Source organism: Centropristis striata, chromosome 1, assembly GCF_030273125.1.
Source record: "Centropristis striata isolate RG_2023a ecotype Rhode Island chromosome 1, C.striata_1.0, whole genome shotgun sequence".
Lineage (NCBI taxonomy): Eukaryota > Metazoa > Chordata > Actinopteri > Perciformes > Serranidae > Centropristis > Centropristis striata.
This window is the reverse complement of record NC_081517.1, coordinates 40,348,710-40,373,466: the sequence shown is the minus strand read 5'-3', so window position 1 is coordinate 40,373,466 and position 24,757 is coordinate 40,348,710. Positions and strand designations below refer to the sequence as shown.

Genomic DNA, 24,757 nt, shown 5'->3' with positions numbered 1-24,757 from the left:
GAGACTCAAACCTCTGTGTGTAGTACAATTTGGCATCCAACTGTAAAATATGGATTATTTTTTCAATCATAAGGACAGCAAACATACAAACTAGGAGCTACAACACATATTGGGAAGAGAAACCATCATGGATACTTACCCTTACTGTACCAAGGTGGTCTTTCCTGAACTTCTCCAGGGGTTTCATTAAGGTTTCTGTGATATTTCTCATCTAGACAGTGACAAAACAAAGCCCTCATTGTATCTCCACTCAATGACAATCCCTATTGACATTTCATATGACACAACAACAGTTTCCAGTATTGACTGTTTGCTGATTCCAGTGAATAGTGGCGTGTGCTACATTACATAACCGGAGTGACGTAACTTTTATTCTAAAAGTAGTTTTGCCTTCCGCTAATGAACTCATAAAGTCAATGTATTTTCCTCATTCCCCCAGTCACTCTGCTATGCTGGCTGCAGGACATGTCTGTGCCTGCATGCCCTTTCTACTTTTCCTTACTTTGCACTGTGATGTCATCCCACTGTGCTGAGCAGAGCAGAGCAGAGCAGAGCAGGGCAGAGTGTTTACCATTATGGTTTGAGCCAGGCGCTAAAACAGTCATCCCAGTCAGCTACTGATGATGGGCCCACTCCCTAACCTCAGACACTACAGACAGACATTACAACAGAACGGCTGTTCATAGTCGCAAACACTAAGTTATGTGAACCTGTCCAAAGAAGAGGAATATTTTAGACAGGGGGGGACTGTAACTGAGTGCATTTACTCGATTGTATTCAAGTATAAATCTAAGGTACTTGTGTATTTCCCTTTTATGAAACTTTATACTTCTACTCCACTATATCTCAATAGCAAATAATGTTCTTTTACTCCACTACATTTATCTAGAGCTTTAGTTACTTTGCAGATCAGTTTTTTATCCCCTTCCTGTCCAGTTTATTCTCCTTGGCGTTCAGTCCCAGCTAGGCAAGAATCCTTGGCTTTCTTTTTTTACTTTTTCACCCTTTTATTTGTCTTTTTTATCTCTAACTCTGTTTTGGATTGAGCTTTTATTACAATTTTATTCTATTGTTTTACTGTTTTTAGTATTTTGTTGTTTTCATTGTTTTTATTTATACCTATTTGTGTATGATTTATTCTATTTTAATAACTGTACAGCACTTTGGTCAACTGAGGTTGTCTTTAAATGTGCTCTATAAATAAACTTTGACTTGACTTTCAGTGTAAACTAAAATTAAGTTTTCCTTTATGGGTTTGAGAATACTTTTCTTAAGCTAAATAATATCTATAAAAACTCTCTTGGACTGACTTGAAAATGCATCGTCACAAAGCTGAAAACAGGGATGTCTTTTAGCGATAAGGAGAAGCTGTCTTTTTTAGAAATGCTTGGTTCTTACAAGACGGCACTGCTGCACACATGTGATGACAATCTCATAGAATATGATGCATTGGTGTAGATTAAACTACCCAACAGTATATACAGAAGGAGTTAAAATTAGCACAACTTTCAACATTGGCAGCAGTAAAATGCATTCTGCACATTAATGCAGCAGTAATAACACTGACAGGGACAGTTTTGCTGCATAATGAGTACATTCTGATGATAATACATTGTTTAATTAAGGGATCTTCTAAATGCAGGACTTTGAGGTATTAGTACTTTTGCTTCAGTAAAGGATTTGAATACTTCTCCACCATTGGTTTTAGTTATGCAAGTGTTTCTTAACCCTCTTGTTATGTTCATTTCTCAGGAACAGCAATAATGTTCCTCGGTCAATTTTAAACATTATTAACCATTTCAATCAATATTTAGTGCAATGGTGTTCTTTACGTCTCACAGATCATGGTTCAATGATTATAACTCGTTTTTCTTTTTTTTTTTAAAAAGCATGTTAAAAAAATTGTTTTATGTACATTAGAAAGACCTATATATAAAATACAATGGTTTTACTTGACATTGATTTATTTTCTTTTTATGAAAAAATACTTTTAAGTACTTTTTAGATTTTTAAACTTTGAAATGGTTCAATGTGACCTGCAGCATAACAAGAGGGTTAAACTACGGCTTAAAAAAAAAAAGAAGGAATGTTTAAATGACGAGCTTCGAGAATAACAGTATAAAATGGTGCAACATCTCTTTTACCACAATATAGTGCATAGTGTGACACTTAACACTTCTGGGTAGCAGTTTATAACACACTGTCGCCATTAAAATCCGGCCTCCTCTAAGAATGTTGTAACTTCCTTCATAGTGGACTTGTGATTTTTGTGGTTTATAAATTAGCAGCTTTAACGACGCTGGCTGACGAGGAAGCTAGTTTTATAGTGGTGGTGTCGTAATGGGCCGTTTGTTGCAGACCTTGTTGCCGGTAGTAGCTCATGTCAATCTTTCTTGGTATTTAAAGCTTGGCTGTAATAATGTAGGTCTTGTCCTCTCTGCAGCCACTCCCAGGAAAGTGCTGTGACAGTGACCCTTAGACAGTCTCGAGGGGAGGAACTGTTTGAACACCATCAATACTAATCCGCCCACTGGGGAACTGGTTTGCTCTGGCTGCTGGATGCTGTGGATGCACTGTACGTTGGAGAAAATTATATTACCAGTGCCTGTCTGGATCTCTGGCGGATGATAGAGTCAGACATTATTAGATGCAAGCACCAAATATGGGCTGTAATAGGTGTAGGCTGGTTTGCAAGCAGACAAGGTTATACAAACGTGCAAAACACCACACACACACACACACACACACACAGAATGCCAAACACGCTCGCTTTCAAGCAGGTTCTGACTGGTTGTTCTCACCATCAGTTCTCTTTGGTCTTCGAGGTTTTTGAGGAATGAGGAGAACTCCTGCAAAGATTCATCTGAGAGAGATAAAAAAAGAAGAAAAAATCAAACACAGTAATGAATGCAATCATTCTGCCTCACTCTCTTTCAGCCTAAAAGACATTATGATTAACAGCTGTTCCCACCACAGGTGCACAGCAAAAACTGCTCTTAATTTGCTGGTAGAGATGAACCATAAACAAACATTTGCAGAGCATGTTGTCTGTGTGGTGGTAACCAAACTAGTGGTTAGTTTCCATCACGTGAGGAAGCAAAACCCGCACTTACCGATACATTTCTCATCATCTGTCTTCGCATCACCAATGTACTCAAACTGAAACTCTCCCAGGCACTGAGCGAACTTTCTCTGTGCCATCCCAAGCTCTGAAAGACAATTTGAAATACATTTGAGGCAGAATTCTTAATATGATGTACAAGTTTTAATGTCTTGTCCTGGGAAAAAGTCTGTAAAAACATAACACACTGTATCCCTTCATGAAAAGTAGGTCTGATGCATCGCACAGTTAAACACTTTGCAAACATCCTGTTTGTCGTCAGCCTGCTACATCCTGTTGCACATCAAACACCATTGACGGCTGGTAGCACAGGTTAACCAACCAAATTATATTTAATCATGCATGTGCCAGTCATAGCTCACACTAATGAAGGGGTGGGTTGGAGGAGTATGACGCTACTAATGTATAAAATTTAGGGAAGTCCCAGAAAGATTTCGATAATATACTTTCAGTTTGTACAAACAGGTGAAATGCATATATTGTTTCGCATTTGCAGCTGAAGTACGGTAATGAAATGTAGTGCTTTGCAATATCAGTGTTGATTATGTCCTTCCTTAAGAAAAAATAACAATACATAGAAAAAAACTGCTATATTTGGGCTTTAACTGGATTTAAGTCTATCCACATTTGGTTATTACATACCAAAAATATGCATATTAGTTGTAGTTGTCATTTACAGTGTATAATTGGGTAACACTTTACAATAACATCTAAGTGATGTTTATAGATGGTTTATAAACCAATTATTAACCATTTACAAAATTCTATATATATTTAACCTTTAAATGTTTTCAAACAATTTCTTAAAGATATATGAATCATTTTGTAATAATTTACATACTTAATATGGTGTTAAAATGTTATAATGAGTGCAAAACTATTAATAAACTAATAATTATAATGTAATTGTTTGTTCATGATAAAGTAACTATCAACTTACATGAATATACCTTCTATTTGGCATTTATAAATTATAGTTCAACATTAATACATTTTCTATTTACCATTCTAAAAGGCCTATATACGGTTTATAAATGATGATTTAACATTAATAAACTATCTGCTTACCATTTATAAATGGTCTATTTACCATCTATAAATGATGGTTATTGTAAAGTGTTACCTATAATTGTACATCTATATCACTATTGACATACAAAACTGCAACTGCATTGCAAATTTAGTATCTGTCGTAAATCTGTAGTAAATGTCAGATTCAGTGTTTTTTCCAACTCTAACAACCTAATAACAGCACATATCGCTCAGTCAAAAGGAACCCTAAGCAATATAAACAATACAATGACAAAGACCAGGCTTTAACCTGCAGAATAACCTGGCACAAGAAATTAATTGACATCCCTTTAATCTTGTTTCCGTTAACCTTTTGAAGAAACCTCTATCTGGAGCCTTAGTGCCAAGCCTAGCCTCAGGCTAGCTGAACCATAGGTGATCCCTATGGTTGACTGCTCTTTGGGAAGGGCACTCACCCATATAAACCCTTCATAAATGCTCCAGGATCTGCATTAAAACACTTTAGATTTTGAGAGGTGCATAAATGCCGTTTTCTCCCCTCCACTACACCCCATGCACACCAGCAAGCACACAGCAAACCAAATCTATTTCCAAACAGTGGAGAGATTCCCAGAGGTGGGATCTCTGACCCATGGCAGTCCCAGAGGGAAGCATGACAGAATGCGGCAGGGGTATTTTAAGAGCAGAGCTGTGAGCAGTATGCTGAGGAGCAGTGTCATTAGATTTGGCAGATAGCTGGGACTCTATAGGGAACAATCAAATGAGCTACACCACCGAATAAAGCTCAGACTCTGCTGACTGAAGCTGCTGCTACAAAAGCACTCGGCAGCAGGCTGGAATGTAGACCTCCAACTACTGATTATATTTTATAACAGTCATCTCAGAAAATGTTCTAAATTCTCTTTTGGTCTAAAAAATGATAATAATACTGAGAGATATCCAACATTATCCAACGTTATCGCCCAGAGCCAAAGTGATGTTTTCAAATTCCTCATTATGTCTGACCAACAAATGATATAGAGCTTTATTTTCTTATAGTTGCATTTGATAGAATACTCTATATAATTATGAATTAATGTAATTAATTAGAGGCTTTGTAATTAATTAATCGAAATTAATCGCATTTTAATCGCATATAAATATTTGACCTGAAAACAGTGAGAAGTAATTTTTTTCACATGGATTTTTAGTATACCATTGAATAATTGAATTATTTTCCTATAGTACAGCACATCTGCCGACTACAAAACGTATGTCATATTTTTGCTCCTCAGTGTCACAGTTGTACAAGGCAGCCAGTCAAATCAAGCAAGAGGTGGGCTTTACTACTTTACCACTTACTTCCTGTTATGATGTCAGTAGATAAATGCAGACAAAAGTGTTATCAGAATAGAACAGAATAGAATAAAATAAAATAAAATAAAATAAAATAAAATAGAACAAAATAAAATAAAATAAAATAAAATAAAATAAAATGAAATAAAATAAAATAGAATAGAATTGTGCAATACTTTAGTGCAGGAGTACACAAATATGTACTATGTAAAAACACATAAAACATAAATAAAACAGATAAAAGGGATAAAAAAACATGGAGAATTAAAGCCAAAAACAAACAATAAATAGCGCATACATCCATGTCCACATACATACACCATTTCATGAATTACTTCATGTTATAGGTGCTATTTATTTACAATGAACTATATAATTACAATGCACTATATAATTCAAGGTCATCTCATTATTCAAATACTAATTGGTGATCAGGTGAGTCTCTCTGCCAAGTGTAATGATGTTTACTTTGCTGATAAATAGGCTACCTAGCTAGTTTGTTGTTAGACTGGGGTGGAGGTTCAACAGGCACGTCTCTGTTTTAGCCCATGTGCTTTGCCAAGTCTGCAGCAACGCGTCCCTGTGTGACTACAGCCTGAAACAGGTTGGTTATTGACAAGTCAGACTTTGCTAACAACAGCAGAGGCCATATGGTATTCTCTCAAAGAAAAGCCCTGGATGCTCTGAATCTTAATTAATTATGAGCTGAATTAACAATAAATATGAACAATGAAAAACAACACTCCGGCACAATCATTACTTATTTCCTTTATTTGAGCCCTTTGCTATGTCTCTTTAATTTCCATCCAGGTCTATCCTGCTGCTTACGCACTCCAGGTCCTGCAAGCAGTGTCTGTACACATGCTATGGATTAAATCTACAGTAGCTGGCAAAGCCCAAACATGTGAGAGGTGTTGGACAGTGTCTGCCTGAGCCTGGCACAAAGGGCATAGCTTCTGCCTCACTGATTTATTTCAAAACAGTTTGAAATCCACCGCTGGTTGCTCTTCAGCTCAATCTCAAATCTTTACAATCCCAAAGCACACAAGAACAATGGGCAAACAAACACCTGTGGTTGATCCCTTTGGCCAATTTGTGTAAATCATCGAACTTCAGGAAGTTAAGGGATGCAAAACAGACAATAGGGCAGTATTGACAATTGTTTGTTCTTTGAGACGGTCTTAATATAGCACTCAGAGGAAATGCTCTTTCTTGACTTGTGAGTGAGGTAATTGTTGTTTTGAAGAAATCAAATGTTTGAAAGCAAAAGAAATGGGCAAAGGCACAAAAAAGCAAGCTGACTCACTATCAAAATTACAAATCAAACAGCTTTTTCTTAATCCACAGGAATGTCGCAAATATACTGTAATGACAGTAAGCAAAAAGGATTCATAGCTTGTTTATGGCTCCAAATAGCTAATTTCTTGGCTCATGAACTTCTGTGAGACACTGCCCAGACTTAACTTTAGATCATTAATCAAGCCTGGAGAGCATCTACATTTGTCCTTTCCTCAGAGACGTGGTAAACAAAAAACAGGCTGCTGCACAAGAAACATTAAGAGACTCTGGTAAACAATAGCAGTACAGTGTCAAGTCCCCTGTAAAGGCAGCATATTCTGGTGAGGTCAGAGGAGGGAGGAGAATTATGGGATTGTCTTATTATTGCCAGTTTATAGCCCCATGTGAGTTACCGCAAAAATTCATTAGACGCAAGTTTAAAGTGGAAAACTTATATTATAAACTTGTGTCAAACACACCAAATAATTTTAGAGCTCATCTTTTTAATACACTAAAAGCTTTTCACGTCTCAGCCAGCATGTTTCAGCCACAGAGGTGACTTCTAACTGGTGTAAACACAACCTGATTAACTGCTATGTAGGAGTATGTCAATACGGGTTACGGGCAGTATTTTCAAAATAAAGGTATGGCACATATAAGCCTGTAAGGTCATTATTTTGGGAGCAAACACTTGCTCTGCTGAACGTAGCAATTTTCTTTGATGTGACAGTGAAATCTTGAAGGACTCCAAACCACACAGACAGCTAAACTCCAGACCAGGGAGTACAAGAAGTAAAAAAAAAAGTGATTCTGGTCAAGCTGGTGTAGACGATAGTCCTTAATTTGCTGTGCATGGAATCACTGCAGACAATACAAACTAACAAATGTTGATATGGTCTATCACAAACTATCAATTCTATCATAAGTAGAGGAAGCAGGATGGAGCAAGCATATTATACTGCAACTAGATTTAAACTGGTAGACTTCATCTGTGGATGCATGACTTAAGGCTTTTAGTGCTGACTGACTGCACCACTATGATCATATTTCACCACTGCTCGTGTTTTCATTGTCCACTTGTCAAACACAATGTAATAAGGCTACTGTAAGATGCACCACTGAGTGGTGAAAATCTGGCAGGCACTCACCACACCACTTACCACTTTTATGTTTTTCTTTTTCTCCCGTTTAGTGCTCTACTTTCCTTCTTTCAGTTTAAACCGATTGCTTGATCCAAGATCCGATTGGACACTTTCTTATGCCATTGCACGGTTCAACTTTTGGCACCAGGTCCTTTTCTGTATGTCATTGTCCACTGTGGATAGCACACTGGCTAAACCCTTTCATTGGTAGAAGTTGCCAGAATGTTTGCTACACAGATCTATTTGAGAAGGAGTCACTGGAACTATTTGGAAAAGGGCAGGCACTTTAAAATGTGGATGAAAGATCTGTCAATCACGTCATTGTTTTGAAGGTTACTTCATGGCGTTACGAGTTGTCACACACCTAAACCACACCTGGAGCTGCCACAAGCTCTTCACAGCACACTGATTGGTTGAACAACTGGCTGTTTGCTTTACTTGAAGCCTGACAAGATGGATTTGCGCTCGCATGATGCCACGATTCTCACAGTGTCTTACCATTTTTTTTAAAAATGTTCTTTTGTGCTGACAGTCGCTTGGCTATTTGACAATTGTGGTTTGTGCAGGATGTCCTGTGTCATGCGAGTGAAGCAGTGTTTTAACTCAAGCTTTGAACCTGTCTAAGGTAAAAAATCACCAGCTACCAGAAACATTCAACAACGATTGGAAAACCATAAAAGAGCAAGTGGAGTTGTCTCAAGCCGTGTCATACTATTCTGTAACTCAATAGTCATTCTGAAAATATAAGATTTACTTTAGTTTCTGTAACTCAATAGTCTTCCTTTGCCCTTCTAATAATCCTAACATCAAGGTTTGAAACTAAGAGCGACCAGGTTCCTGCAATCTGCGGCTTTCAGGTCTTTGAAACAGCCTGCCAGAGGAATGTGGGGAAGATGAGTCTGTCATCTTTTAAACCCCTGCTTTAAACCTTTTATAGAAAAGCAATTTTAGAGGTTGTATATTGTATTATTTTATGCTCAGTCTCCACTACTCGTGTCTTTTCTATTGCTTTTGGTTCTGCTTTTGTTTGGCTTTGTTAGTAATATTTCTTTTTACATATTTTCCACCTACAAGCCAGACAAGGATGAAGCATCAGCTACAGCATGTGTATGGGCTTAAATATGAGCCACCAGAAACTGAATTTTTAATTTTTTCTATTTTAATTTGAATTGCTTAACTTGAATAATTGCATTAAAAAACTGAATTTGAATCACATAATTTGAATTTGTATTGTTCAATTCAAATCATTGCATTGAAAAACTGAATCTGAATTGTAATTTAAAATTGAATTTATTAGTTTGGAACTGAACATTCAGTTCTCCCAATTCAAATTGAGTTCGCAAAATTCAATTTAAATTTTCTGCCACGAACATCCGGGTAGTAGAGGCAGAGCAATCGAACGCAGATACACAGAGCGCCTCTTCGGCCAATCAGCACCTCTGTTTTCTTTTGTAACATTTGTTGCCATGAGGTTGCCATAGCGCCTCTTCGGCCAATCAGCACTTCTGTTCCGTCTCATCCATGGTCAAGCCAGTCTAACTTCTTCCTCCGTTTCGTGGCGAGTGGCGACCAGGTGGCAACCGGATGGCAAAAATTTTTACAAAAGAAAACAGAGGTGCTGATTGGCCAGGAGGCGCTCTGTGTATCTGTGCTCGATTGCTCTGCCTCGACTACCCGGATGTTAGTGGCAGAAAATTGAAATTGAATTTTGCGAATTGAATTTGAATTGTGAGAACTGAATGTTCAGTTCCAAACTAATAAATTCAATTTCAAATTATGTGATTCAAATTCAATTTTTTAATGCAATTATTCAAGTTAAGCAATTTAAATTCAAATATAAATAATTCAAATTCAGTTTCTGGTGGCACATATTTCAGCCCATACATGAGTTTGTTACAACTGAGAAGATACATGTTTCAATCTGCTTAGTAACATAGTCATAAACAAATATAATAAACTAAATTAAAATAACCTAAACCTCTGTTAGACTGATAATCAGAGACCCTTATGGAGTCATTGTTGGTCAACTGCAGCGCTCAAAGGACACCAAAACACACATGAATGTAGAGTGGAAAGTTTGTCTGCTCCCCCGGAGAGTAAAAACATGTTGTGACAACATTACACTGAACCTTGACACACCTTAACAAAGCCTCAACACAATATACTGTGTCTGACGTAAAGTGAGAATCCAACTTCACAGTATGGTAAAAGATAATGAAGAGCTGATGGCATTATGAAAGTGAAAATCACTCTGAGGTGTGATAAGAGTCATACAATTTTTTACTGTTCCATTGCAGAACATAATGAATGTAGGAATTTAACACGGTTGTCGAAAGTTGCATTGCTTTGCCATCTCTTGCATAATTCACGTACCAATTCATGCTTTGTTTTTAATCAAATGTGCTCGCTTGTTTTATTCATTATCCACAGATACATCTATAGCAAACGTGGGTCTTTTTTTACAATTTTACTATTGAACTTTATGAGAATAATAAGAGTATTTTTTCTGCAAACACAAAGGCAGCACCGAGGCTCGGGTCACTGTGGACAATTAGTGTGTACTCCAAGAACAGTGATGTCAAGGGATAGATTTGCAAGATCTTTATTGGAGCCATATGCGAGCATGGTGCACAGATCACACCCATCTACAATGTGATTACAAAGGCTGCATGCATGTTTAACTCACTGCAGGGTGGACAGTTAATATGAGAATATATGAGGCCAAGCTGTGTGGACTTCATTACATAAAACATGAAGAATGAATGTTATCCGGTTACATGAAGGTCCAGAACTAATCTACAGCAGGCAGTAACATTCAGAGAAGGAAAAAATAGCAACAGCTCTTCGTGTCCCTGTGCAGTGTCAATTGAAGTTAAAACAGCATACATCAACTGGATACAATCAGTAAAGCAATAAACAAAAGTGTCAGATGAGAGGTCTGCATAGCAGATTGAAATGATAGCTGCTGTCCTGAAGGAGAGAACCATCACAAGATAGAAATACCACACACACTAGGGCACACAAGTCCAAGGCAAAGGCTTCTCCTGGTTTTTGCCTTTTAAAGAAAGGCATTTCACAGCAAACCTGGGAACTGTCAAACTTGGCCAGTTTCTCTGCAGAAAGCCAGAGACCCCAGTCTGCAGGCTTCAGCTTGTGAGTCATCCAGACCCAGCCTTACATATCTGATATTACAGGCCAGATTGTCCTGTAATAGGAAAACACGAAAGGAAAAAAAGTCTAGTTCTTTGTGACATAAACATCGGTGCCCCTGTTCAGAGGAGGTGGGAAGAAAAACAAAGATGACACAATGGGGAGGGAACTGAATCCCAGGGCTCTGGTTATTATGGAGCACTACAGGCAGAGGTGGCTTTTATTACAAGACCACAGCAAAACAGCAACAAGATAGAAAAATCACAATCTTAACTCAGACACTCACTTTCTACCTTTTAGTATGGACTTGTTAAAACAGTGAGTGCACCTTAAGTTGTAAAAACTTACTATTGTCAAGGTTAATAATGAACTTCTTGCTTAAAATATGTAATTAAAACAATCAAAACATAACACAAACAGCCCTTTTGGGGCTGCAAGAACATGATTCTGACTGCTAGTGACTACATAATCGCCTTTACAGGAAGCTGATCCAAACTGACATTGGGTAAGAGACAAGGTACACTATGGTAAGGGTCCTAGAATCAGGATTTTTCGGGAACAATCACCATTCACTGCTTGCTGGTAATGGATTTCGGCCAATACTGAAAGCAGTATCTGCTAATATCCATTACCAAGCACAGGGTCTATTTGAAGCCTTCTATTGATTGTGTAGCATTATCTAATTTTTGGCATTATTACTGGCCAAACGGACATTTGCCTCTGTTCCCTATATCCCTCATCCAATTATATTGCCATTTATTTACAATTCATTCAGATAGACAGAAAGACAGATAAATGAATTTAAAAGAAATGTGATGTTACAAATGGAAAATTCTGTCTTTTTCAGACACTTTCTGAACTGCCAGACCGGTTAAGCAACTTTAGCAACACACAGAGAACCAGTCTTCACTTATTTGCATCATCTGATCAACCTTTATAGAGACCGCTGATCAAACTAGTTAAAATTAAAATTGGTCTGTAATGATTAATCAAAACTCTGGGGTAAAGCAGCAGTCCACAAACCAACTGGTGATGTCATGGTGACTACTTCCACCATTGTTATACAGTCTATAGGAATCTTATGCTTCTGATGGGAAAGTTTCACATCCACAAGGTGAAGTTTTCCAAATCCCTCCCTAACTTCAACGTTTTCACGAGAGAATTGAGATGTTATATAGAAACTTTAGAGTGGGCGTCAAATAAAAAATGTGAACGCACTCTGCTACACTTTAAAAACATATTTTCAGAAGCCCCAGAATAATATAAAGAGAAGCACCCTATGTACCTTATGTTATTTTATTTTTATACACTGTATTTGATTTACTGTTACTGACATTTTTCTTTGTATATCTTGTTTATATACTGAATGCCTGTATTTCATTCATTCTTAAATAAAAAAATACAGTCTATAGGAAAGACTCATAGGAAAGGCCCTCAGAAAAAACTTCTGAGGGCAGAGCAGAGCGAGCTCACCTGCAGACATACGTCATCAGCACATGCCGACAGTGTTTGTGTAAATACGGGGAGACAAAAGTTCTGCACTGTAAGGCTTAACAGCAGGAAACTTAGCATTGCACGTTCTCACTGCTGCTGCAGAAGTTTTCCCCAAAACACACCAGAAAAGTTATGTATATGTCAGAGTTCAGCTGCTGAAGATGTCCACAGTGTATTCATTGGCGCCTGTTGCCGTGATGTTTGTTATGATTTCTACAGTCTCATCAGATGTGCCACTTAGGTCACAGCTTGCCTGGTCCAGGCCCTCAAACAGCGGCCAGCGTTTACATACTGTGCCTTTCCACAGTCCTTCCTGTTCCACTCTCCCATCTTTTCCAGTCCCGATCCCTGCCCCACACTCGCCTCCCACCTTTGCCCTTTAGCAGAGCTTGCCCACCCCTCCCACAATCTCTCTCCCCCAACTCCCTGCCCACAGAGCAACATTACTTCATTCATGACTTCCTAAATCTCAAACCAAGTCTGTAGGGTGAGGCTGTACCAAGGTTATAATAGTTTTGAATTTTTCATTAGTTTTAGTTTTAATTTCGTTGTCAATTTTTGTTTTCAAATTCAGTTAGTTTTAATTAGTTTTTAGAGTGAGTTTGCTAGTTTTGATTAATTTTATTTTTTGGAAAATGCTTAGTTTTAGTTTAGTTTTTATTAGTTTTTATTGTTAGTTTTAGTTTTTTTGGAATGGGGTATTTGTTGGGTGCCAGATTCAATAAGGTCACAATAAATGTTTCCTTTATTTCCTTTGTCTGATCCATTTCAGCCCCAATAAGTTTATTAAGTCATAAAACCAAATAGATGAAATTGATTTCATATCAACCAAAAAGGTTTACGTATGAAAAAAGTTGACAAAGACTAAAACATTTTCACTATAATTTTAGTTAGTTTTAGTTAGTTTTGTAACCACAAAATACAGTTTCAGTTAGTTATTGTTTTTTATAAACTCTCATTTTTATTTTTATTTCAGTTAACGAAAATGTGTTTTCAATTCTAGTTTTCATTATTTTGTTAGTTTTCGTTAACTATAATAACCTTGGGCTGTACTGAGCAGTATCCTGTCAATAATAACCAATTGGCTAATGAAAGATATATCAGCATCTGGGTCTTCTTTTGGCACATATCCAAAAAGTTACAGTACAAAATGCCATCAAAGGTGCTTCAGATAGTTCCTGACAGCCCCAAAAGCATAGTAGTGCCATCAGGCATCATTTTTATAGTAGGTCTTGTCCTCTGTGGAATGGGAGATGAAAAAAAAAGCGTTCCTCCCACATGACTTCACGTCTTGTACTAATGCGATTTTAATGAAAGATTGTGATGTGGCTCTTTGGCAGAATCAGTAATGTGATTACAGAGAGCAACAGTGAGCCAAAGCACACCGTGGCAGGCTACTCTTAAACCTGTCTGCCAATGAGAAAAGAAAAGACCTTCACATGGCAGGGTTTGTCGAACTGAAAGTGAGGAGAGAAAAAAAAATACAAATCATTTTGCTTAATGAGCCAAATGGTCACTTGGCCAGAGGAAGTCCAGCTGTGGGGATGACTGTGATTGACCCCACGGCAGCTCTGTCCAACTTCATTTTTCACAAATATTGCAGCAATGACAGAACATGCAAGAAGAAACACACAAAAAATTCAGAATCAGAGAGTTAATATTTTCTGCTATATTACATTACATTACATGTCATTTAGCAGACGCTTTTGTCCAAAGCGACTTACAACAAGTGCATTCAACCTGATGGTACTAGACATGGACCATAGGAATCAAGTAAGTACATATTATTATTATTATACTATTGCTATGCACTTTATGTGTTTTTTATGCACCCTGTTCATTGCACCTTATTTGTTTCATAGCACCAACATTTTTATACTGTATATTCATATTTATTCTGCACTGGAATTCTATTCCACTCCTTAATACATACTCTTCTTTAGACACTTTATTTTTATTGTATTTTATTGTATTTTTATATTTTATTGCTTGAAGTATGCCTAGGTTGTTCTTTTTATTTAATTGTGCTGTTATTGTCTCTGTGTGTAATGCTGCTGCTACGCTGTAATTTCCCAGCTTGGGATAAATAAAGTATATCTATCTATCTATCTATCTATCTAAGAGCTAACTGTCATCGCTAAAGGAGTGCTATATGTTAAGGAAGAAAAGAAGAGAAAAGAATAAGAGCTTTTTTTTTTGCTGCTACAAATGACAAATCAATGCATTTGCTAAAGACAGTGAGGGGAGGTAGAGAGGGTACAGACAGGACACAGTTCCTGTGGAGGAAGCCCTCTGAAACAGAAGCACATCTGCATGTTGCTCCTCTAGTGGGCACTTCCATGTCATGGCTCTCTGGCCCAGGGCCCCGCTATTAGGTTTCCTCTCCCAACCAAGGACTTTCCGTAGTGGGACATCCTCCCAGTCACTGACAGGCAGAGAAGGGAATGGGAAGTAGAGATCAACAACTGTCTTTCAAACAGCAGATCATACTGAGGTCAAATAGAACGAAGAGCATTTTATCTTACAACTCTTCACTCCACGGCCTGTACTACCAGTTATAAACAAGACTAAATCTGTCAATGTGTCCTCCAGTGTGCTAGATCAAGCATTCATGCAACACTGCACTCTGAGTGTCAGATCGTACGGTGTGGCCGTCATATACAGAGAGGATTATACAGCTTAGCCACCCCAAATCAACTCCACTCATCAAAAACAACTGTCTGAGCTTCAAAGCCGCAAACCACAAACAAGGCAGATTTAGACGAAGAAAAAAACCAACCGGGCTATTTTGTATGATCTCTACAAAGAAGAGCAGCAAACACAGGGTCACTGTCTCATTAGACAAGATTACCAGAGTAATGTCCCAGTAATACGTACAAGGCAGGAGCTGATTAACAACGCTGTTACTTTATAACTGATTTATAAAACTAACTGAACTTCATTATACCATGTTGCTTCAAGAGCAGAGTGTGGTATGATCCTGGATTTAGAATCGGAATATTTGTAGAAAAGAATGAATAGAAACTGAAATCCCCACTGTTTCAGCTGCATACATTTAACATGCACGGCCTAATATGGTGCACTGAATCAAATGCATTACTGTTTATTAGAGGGTGGGGGAAATAATCGATATACAGCATAGAATCGCGATATTTTGCGCGGCAAAATTATATCGATTCATGGCCGCTAAGTATCGATATGTACCGTTCAGTATTTTTTCGCTGTTTTGTTTTTGCGGAGGTCGTCGCAAGCTCACTTTTAGGAATATACTGGAGATACTGGTATCATATGAAACTAGAAGATCTGTGTCAGGGAGTTGTCGAAATAACACTGCAAAGTTCGCCTTTTTATGTTTCATTCAAAAAATTCAGAGCAGTGAAGCTTAAAGTTGAGGAAAGTTTGATAAAAGGCTGCAGTTGTTGTCGTCCATACATGTTTGACATCAGTTCAGTTTGACTGAATATTTTGTTGGTCAGTCTGAGGGTTTGACTCTCATTACAGAGAAATAAAAAAGACTGAAGTGAGATGAATAGACTGAGAATTTTCTCTTATTTGACAAAGCAATTATTGATTGATTCAAACCAACAAAATGCAGTTAAACAGTTAAATCTCAATATATTGTATGGCAATACTGACCATATTGCAAAATGCTTAAAATCGCAATAATGTCGTATCGTGACTAAAGTATGGGGGAACAAATCATATCGTGGGGCCTCTGGGGATTCACAACTCTAGCCACTCTGAGACTACTTTGCCTGAAGGCAGCAGGTCCAGAAGACACACTTTTAACACAAACCTCAGCACACAGAGTCACAGCAGGCTGGTAGTCAGCAGCAGCGCTGGGTCTGACCTGTGAAAGAGCTCCAACAGAAGCTTTGCTGAACCAGCGGGGAGTCAGGACAGTTCCTACTAATTCTTGTTAATGTTCTTCTCAGGCGGATCATCCAGAATCGTGCATGCTGCTGAGAATCAACAGTCCACCTCGAACATTGAAAAAGAAATCTGACAAATTTAAAGAGATTTGGAATCCCTTTCTTGCATTCTTGGAGAACTGTGAAATTGAGGAAACTTTGGAAACCTGAAGGTGATGTTGTCCCTAATGACTGATATCTTAACCATGTGATGCTAGCTGTGTATGAATATGTAATGTCGTTACCCACTTTTTTGAAATTTTATTTTCTATTACTATTATTGTTAGTTCTGTTATTTCTTTTCTTTGAGTATTTATTTTTCCTTTGGGCTGGGGGGAGTGGATTCCTTTATAGTTTGACTTTGATGCTTTGTCAAATGTATTAAAATGTCATTTTTGTAAACTGTTAAAACTCAATAAATACATGTCTATATAAAAAAAAAAAAACAGTCCACCTCGGCCCAAGTTTCTCCATGACAGAACATTGAGGAGTTTTTCCCCAGCCACTGTGAGGGTCAAAGGACAGAGGGTGCCGTATCCATGTACAGTCTGTAAAGCCCTTTGAGGCAAATCTGTGATTTGTGATTCTGGGCTATATAAATAAAATTGACTTGACTTGACTTAGAGCTATTCTTTAAAAAGAAAGAAAGTGCTCTGATGCAGGCTGCAAACTTTGCCACTGATATGCAATGCCCTCTGGAAGCAGTGAGTCAAAGAGGCATCATGTATGAATAAATAGATGCCAATAAATATGTTGCCAAGTTTGTTTTGCAGTAAATTACTAATGGTGTTCATTCCCATGTGGCACCAACCTGAAAAATGATCCTGGAGGAAACACTGATCCCTATGAGGCCATACACATTACATTAAAATATCAGGCTGAAAGTCCTGCAATTAAAGTCAGACATTTTGTAACATACTTGAAATTTAAATCATCAAGTAGAAATTGTGCACAAAAGGTTAAAAGGTGCAACATTTAATTTGTTGTGGTCACTTGAAAAACAACACGTGGGATCAGACAAGAGACACAAACACATTAGGCTGCAGCTATTAACAGTTATTTTCATTTTCAATTGTTTGGTCATAACTTTCCAGAGCAAAAGATAACTTCTTCTTTTTTTAATCAAACAAAAAGAACTCAAAACTAAGAAGTTCACCACCATATAACACTAAGAAAAGCAGGAAATGATCAGATTCGAGGAGCAGTTGGGTATTTTTCCTCAAAAAACCCCCAAAAAAACCAAAACATGTATCAAATGTAAATACTTTAGCTCCGCCTGCAACACAAGTGTTATTATTTAAACACATACGGTTGACAGCAACTCAGCCAAGTTTGGATTAATCAGCCTCGCCTAAATGAAATATCAAGCCAGGAAACACCCTTTGTAAAGGGAATTGTTTTGAATTTTGGACAAAACTGAAAGCAGCCAGGCCATGAGCATGATTGTTTTAATAATTTTGTTGTGGCGGTTGTTCAATGTTTCAGTTGCTCCACTGCTGCTACTTGTAAGGAGAGTAAACATTGCCTGATTACAGTTATCAGAGAAAGTCAAAAACGGTCATTTGACAGAAGAAGGCAGAAGGAAAAGACCATATTTCACAATGCTCTCAACAGGCTGAGCAGAAAAAGGATGAGAGCACTACATTAATGTAGCTACACAAGAACATGACCATCAGTTCCTTCCTGAAATTTCAACTGACGTTGCAGTCCTCCCTGTGGGAGTGTATGAGCAGGGTTCCTTATTATATTATATTCTCATAAGCAAGAGGCTAAAGAGGATTAACAGACTATAAATGTCCTGCACGTCACTGAAATCAACATTAAAAAGTGGCCTGTCTTCTGCAATGCTTACGATATGTGCTCCCGAAACATGATATGGTGTATCAGTTTACACCAGCAGCATAGCAGAGCATCCATATCAACTCATCTGTGAGCAACCGTAAATACCAGAGTTCACCGTTTTGCTCTGTGGACGTTCAACCTGGTGACTCCATGTGGCTGCAAAACACTGAAGAAAGTGGCTTGTAATCTCCCAACTAGAGGTTAGAAGCGGCAAATAAAACATAGTAGTAGTAGAAAGTATGAAGACAAAGTCAGGATGCTCAATTACCATTTACTTGAAAATGGTACAAAAAATAAGAACAAACAAAAAACAAACATATGTAACAGTCAAAGGAGTTGATTTGTGGAATAGTGTGGAAAAGGAAAGGAAGATGTAGAAAATTAAGATGATTTATAAATATAAAACTGAAGTATGAACATGTGTGTGTGTGTGTTAAGGCTGGGCGATATATCGATATATAAAATATATCGATATATTTTTAAAAATAGACCATATATATTATATATATATATATATATATATATTGATATAGTTAAAAAAAAAAAAAAATATATATATATATATATATATAAAATGCTGCCCTTACTAGGGTTTGTCAAATTAAGTTATTTCGCAATGTTCGTTATTCTTTTCTCATATAAATATATTTATTTAAAAAAAAAAGATTGGCTTATTTTATTTCACAGGCTATATTTATTTAAGATATTTTTTAATTTAAATGTGCACTGTATTTGATTTTTTTTAAGGTACTCCTGGTATTTATGTTCACTTAAATAAACAGTCTCAATAAAACTACTTGTGACATGTCACATTTGACTTTGACTTTGACTGAACATTTGCTCTCACTTTGTGATAAAAATATTGGGATATATATTGTATATGGATATTCAGCCTAAATATATCGGGATATGACTTTTGGTCCATATCGCCCAGCCCTAGTGTATGTATTAATTTTGTGATCTATACTACACATATTGTTTTGATTATTTTGCTACATTTTTAGAGCATAAATCTAGAGAAATTTTTACAAGATGACTAATATAAAAAGGGTAGGTTCAATAACCTGAGGCTTCAGCCTACACCTTTTTTGGACAGTGGAAACTTTCCTTAGGTTGTCACTACCTCCAAAGAAATGACTGATTGTTCCTATATTTTTTAGTGTGTATTTGAGTTGTGCAAGTTGAAAACGACTGAACAAATGAGCTTAGCTTAAAAATGACAGCTCTTCTTGGATTTTTACAGAAAATTACAGATGTAGTAAACGCAATATGCAATAAAACTGCAGTTTGGGGGTGTAATATAATCACCATAATGACAGAAGTCAGAGGAGAACAACAAGATTCATTCAGGCTCACAAATACAATGGACCACAAGTATGCAAATAACAGGTTAGTACGACAGTAATGTGAAGTACAGGAGGACAGAGTGAAGCACAAAGAGGCCACACTGGGCTCCTCTCACTCTAAGACCAGCACTGACTGTAAAAAAGGTGACTGAGGAGAAGTTTGTGACATTTATGTTCAGCTTGAATCTGCAGATTTCATCATACTTGCTGTCAACAATGCAGACGTTTCCCTGACACACATAAAGCACCTTAATACCACTCCTGCTTCAACTGAATACAGCAGCACACTTAAACATGGCAGCCAACCAGGTGAATCCCTTCACGACCTTTTGACCCTGTAACAAGCCTATACTTTACACCAAATCATGGAGCACCTGCTGTTTCAAGATGTGTTTAACCAGCAGTGTCCTCAGGGTTCCACCTAAAACAACTTCAAGATTTTACTCCAGCGTGTATGAAAAAAGCCTCAGGCTGATAGTTGCTTAAAAATCACATTCACACTGTAAAAACTGGTTTTCTTTTGGTCTAAACCAGGCATGTCCAAACTATTCCACAAAGGGCCGTGTGGCTGCAGGTTTTCCTTTCAACCAAGTAAAAGCTCACAGTTTGACCAATCAACTGTCTGAAGACGGAGATCAGTTGATGAACTGAGTCAAGTCTGGTGTTGGAACGAAAACCTGCAGCCACACGGCCCTTTGTGGAATAGTTTGGACATGCCTGGTCTAAACTAACCCAAACTTACATTTTTCTTCACTACAATTTGCCCAAAACCATCCATTTGGACAACACAGTCTTGTAAAGTCACACAATAATGAACTACAATATTCAACTGTATTGGCAGAGTTGGGATTTATGGCACAACTTCACCTAAAGGTGCTCTGGGAAGAGAAAAGAGGTCAACTTTATTATCAGAGCAACACTTTCCTGGTTCTTTATACGACAAGGGCTGCTGAAATTTAAACCTCCTCAATGTTAAATTGCATCCAAACCCTAAAATATGCCATTAAAAATCTGTTCGACACTATGGAGTCGGCATGATGGTTGTGTAAGCTTGACACCATCTTGCTTCAAGAATTTTCTCTGTCCTAAAGGCAAAATGAAAGACATACCTGAGTGATTAACAAGCAGCTCTGAAACTAACCTGATGAAGTAAGCCTGTCGAAAGTTATTTAGAATAGAAAAACATAAACCCCTGCCAACACCGCAGCATTTTTACTACTGTAATAGTAATTATCTGCTTTTGAAAAGAGAAAATCAGCGTAACAAATTACATTCATACATGACTGAACTTCTTTTCTCATTTTAAAACACTGCCTAAATATTGTCTGACATAGAAATTCTTCAACCAATCTTGTTTTAACTCAACATGTTTCAGCGCATTTCGATTTAATGCAATGATAAAGACATTATGTAATCGTGCTGAGGGTTTTTCCAACAACACACACTGACTGTGTGCAGTCCACTTCTGATGACTATGTGTTGAAGTCTGGCTGTAAGCAGCACTGAGCACTGCACCTTATAAACAAGCCCAACCCACAGGAGTAGAGTTCAAACAGATAACAATCTAATCATTTAAACCCAGTAGAGATGTGTGACTGAGAGCAAATACAACAGGTTTTTACATGAACTCAGGGCCTTTTTGGTGCAGTTAAAACATGAATATCATCATAACGTATAATATTATATATATATATATATATATATATATATATATATATATATATATATATATATATAATATAAAATAAAGGAGTACACTGAAAAAATATATTTTTTAGGCCCTGTAATTATTATTTCAATCATCTATATCAATTCTACAAAGAAATTCGAATTTAGTGCTTTTACTTTAAAATAGCAGTTTTTCAAGTAGTGCATTACTTAGTGATTGTTTGTTATTATGTGTCCTCAGTTTTGTGTGTAAATTGAATCATTCGTTCCAAGTAATATTCACTAAACCAGTTAATTGGCTTGATTAGTTGATATTTCCAAGTAAAATGTAATTGAGGGACATCAGTGAATCTGCAATTTACTTGTGTGTTTTCATTTTTCTTTTAAAAGAAGTGGTTCTATTAAAGAAATATTACTTAAAAACAGCCTGAGTAAAGATTACAAACACTTTCTGTGTGGAAAAACTTGAAAAAACTAGCTTCTTTTTTTTTTAAAGTAAATGTCACTCCAATTTTTTTCAGTGTACTCAACAGATAAGAAAGGCAACGCCTTGATTTGAGTGTCTCATATCAGTTGATAGTAATTGTATCTATTCTGTGGCTTTTAAGCAGGTTTTTTTTTTCTTCATTCATAACAAAAAAATGCAAATCAAACTGAGGAAGAAGTTCTCCTCCCTGCAAGTGCATGACTTTTTGTGCCTGAACAGACTTTTATTACTGTATGACGTTAAAAAATAAAAATAAAAACATTAAAAAAAAACTTACGCTTTGTTGCATTGATGAGGTTTTTCCCATCTTTGTACAGTTCTTTGATAAACCTGTTAGTTCTGTCCAGTTCTGCTTCATGAGCCTTTATTTTCTCCCTGAAGCTCGGGCTGTCCAGATAGCATTCACTGAATTCCAGCGGGTGTAGTCCCATTTCTCACTGATTGATTGCTTCGTTTTTTTTACAAGAACGGAAAACTGGTATAAAACTAACTTTGTAGCTAAAAAGAAAACTTGTGCCTGTACAGTCAAATCACCGCTGGCAGTTTCAAGTGTGGCACAGAAAACATAGCTACGTGAAGTAGCAACAGCTAACAGTTGTTAGCATGTTAACTTCTGACACAGGCGCATGGGTGTTGTTCCACAGTTGTCAAATAACCAAAAGACTGAGAGCTAACAGGTAAAACGGTTGAAAGGTGAGAACAACACGTTTACGGGTGAAGTGTTCATCGGACGTCGGCTCGCACAGGAGTTGTCAGAAAGTCATGGTAGCTGTATCCAATCTTCCTCCCTTCGCTCATCAAACGCGCTCCACCTAGCAAAGTGACAGATTGAGAAACTCTGCTGACATCTGTGTGCGTGTAGCAAAAGTTCTGCCAAAGAGTAAGCAGCCTGTACAAGATGGTGCAGGCTTGTCTAAGTCCGGCTTCGCCTCGTTGCCCGGTGAGCACTGATTTGCAGGGCTAAAGTTGCCAGCAGTCAAATTTATTCTCCTAAATCATGTATTTGTACTGTACACTCAATGAAAAACAGTCAAATTGTATTGCTTTTATCTGTTTTTTTAATTACTTAAAAGAACTTTTTGTAACTTTAGAGCAAGAGCCAGAATTTCCTTCAGGATAAATAAAGTTCTATCTTATCTTATCTTATCTTATCTCATCTTATCTTATCTTATCTTATCTTATCTTATCTTATCTTATCTTATCTTATCTTATCTTATAATCGTGAGTTTTTATCTCTGAATTTGACTACTTAGAAAGTTTGAAACCATTTTCTCGTAAATCATGTATTTGTACTGTACACTCAATGAAAAACTGTCAAATTATATTGCTTTTAACTGTTTTTTTTTAATAACTTAAAAAAACTTTTTGTAACTTTAGAGCAAGAGCCAGAATTTCCTTCAGGATAAATAAAGTTCTATCTTATCTCACCTCATCTTATCTTATCTTATCTTATCTTATCTTATCTTATCTTATCTTATCTTATCTTATAATCGTGAGTTTTTATCTCTGAATTTGACTACTTAGAAAGTTTGAAACCATTTTCTCGTAATTTTGACAAAGAAAGAATAACAAATTTTGACTTTGGCTATCTAAGTATCATTTTTGTTTGTTTTTGCTGACATAAAATATTTTTTTTTACCTCTTTCCTTGAAATGATTGTGACTTATTGACTTATGTGATTTAGTCTTGACAGATGAAGTATATATCCTCTCAAAACGGTATTAATCAATCTCTTCCAAACATATCACAATGAAAATGAAAGCCCAATTAACAAAACCAAATTATTCCAACTTTATGGGCGACCATGTAGTACATTACAGAGTCATATTTGGAACCTTAGTATAATACCAGCAGGGTTAAAATAAGTATTTGGATATTTTACTGAGGTAAAACTCATAAAAAGAGAATAAAAAATACCCAATTACAGCAACCCAGTCTGCTGGTGATCCCACACCACCACCAACACGACTCACATAGCCTCCCATAGCCTCCCATAGCCTCCCATCACATCACTGGATCTGGACTCTTATTATCCACTGTTATCCAACACTGTATTAATCTTCATTTATCTCAGGGATGCATTGCGGCTCCGTAACTTTCTGTCTTATTTATATTCTATTCTTTTGTGTATTATAGTATTTTTCTTCCTAGTCTTTTATAATTTTCAATATTTTTCATATGATTTATTTTGTGTATATATATATATATATATATATATATATATATATATACACACACACACAAAAATAAACAATATAATAATATACAAAATAAATCATGTGAAAAAAAAAAAGATATATATTGCATCTTTAATAGAGCTCCTACAGCATTTCATAGCAGGGACAATAAAAATATTTTATCTTATTTTAAATTCTTATAAAGATTAAATGTTAAGAAGCAGGAAATATACATTGGTAGATAAAATGTTAAGTAATCACTACAGCTGTTAGATAAATGTAGTGTAATGTAAGGTACAATATTTTCTTCTGAATGTGGTAAAGTAGAAGTACAAAGTGGCAAAAAATTAAAAATATTCTGGAATAATGCACAAATTGTGGCTTAGTTAGGTACAGCTGTTGAGTAAATGTATTTAGTTAATTCCCACCATCTCCAGAAAGCTAAAGTGAAGCTAAAAGGTTTAAGTTTGTAAGCATCTAAGAATAATGAATGGATAATACATAAGAGGGAAGACACACACATACACACAAGGCAAGACAAAAATGTTACTTACAGGATACAAAAAGGGATGCAGTATGATAAAAACCCCACTATGAACAAGATAAACATTTACACGATAGGCCTATATAGTAGTATAGGTACATGAGGTTGTAAGCTACAAACAGTGTAATACAAGAATTACAGATGGGTGGCAAAATTGGGACTTGACTCTGGAGTTAAAGACTGGAGACTCATCTGTGGCATGAAAAAGAAAGACTGGTCCCACCTCTAGC

At 36.7% G+C, this 24,757-nt stretch overlaps 1 protein-coding gene across 2 annotated transcripts in view; it reads right to left on the bottom strand.

Annotated features, from left to right (window-relative positions):
- Positions 1 to 22,701, bottom strand: part of arhgap10 (Rho GTPase activating protein 10) — a 72,827-nt gene extending 50,126 nt beyond the window's left edge. Inside the window, exons 1-4 of one of the 2 annotated variants that reach the window (XM_059342300.1) lie at positions 22,084 to 22,701; positions 3,114 to 3,209; positions 2,802 to 2,863; positions 140 to 211 (exon numbers count right to left, since the gene is read on the bottom strand). In XM_059342300.1, the coding sequence (XP_059198283.1) occupies positions 140 to 211; positions 2,802 to 2,863; positions 3,114 to 3,209; positions 22,084 to 22,237 (384 nt within the window). In that variant the 5' untranslated portion in view covers positions 22,238 to 22,701. The remainder of the gene's footprint in view (positions 1 to 139; positions 212 to 2,801; positions 2,864 to 3,113; positions 3,210 to 22,083) is intronic. The other variant, XM_059342308.1, reaches the window with a different exon arrangement.
- Positions 22,702 to 24,757: the final 2,056 nt, after the last annotated feature.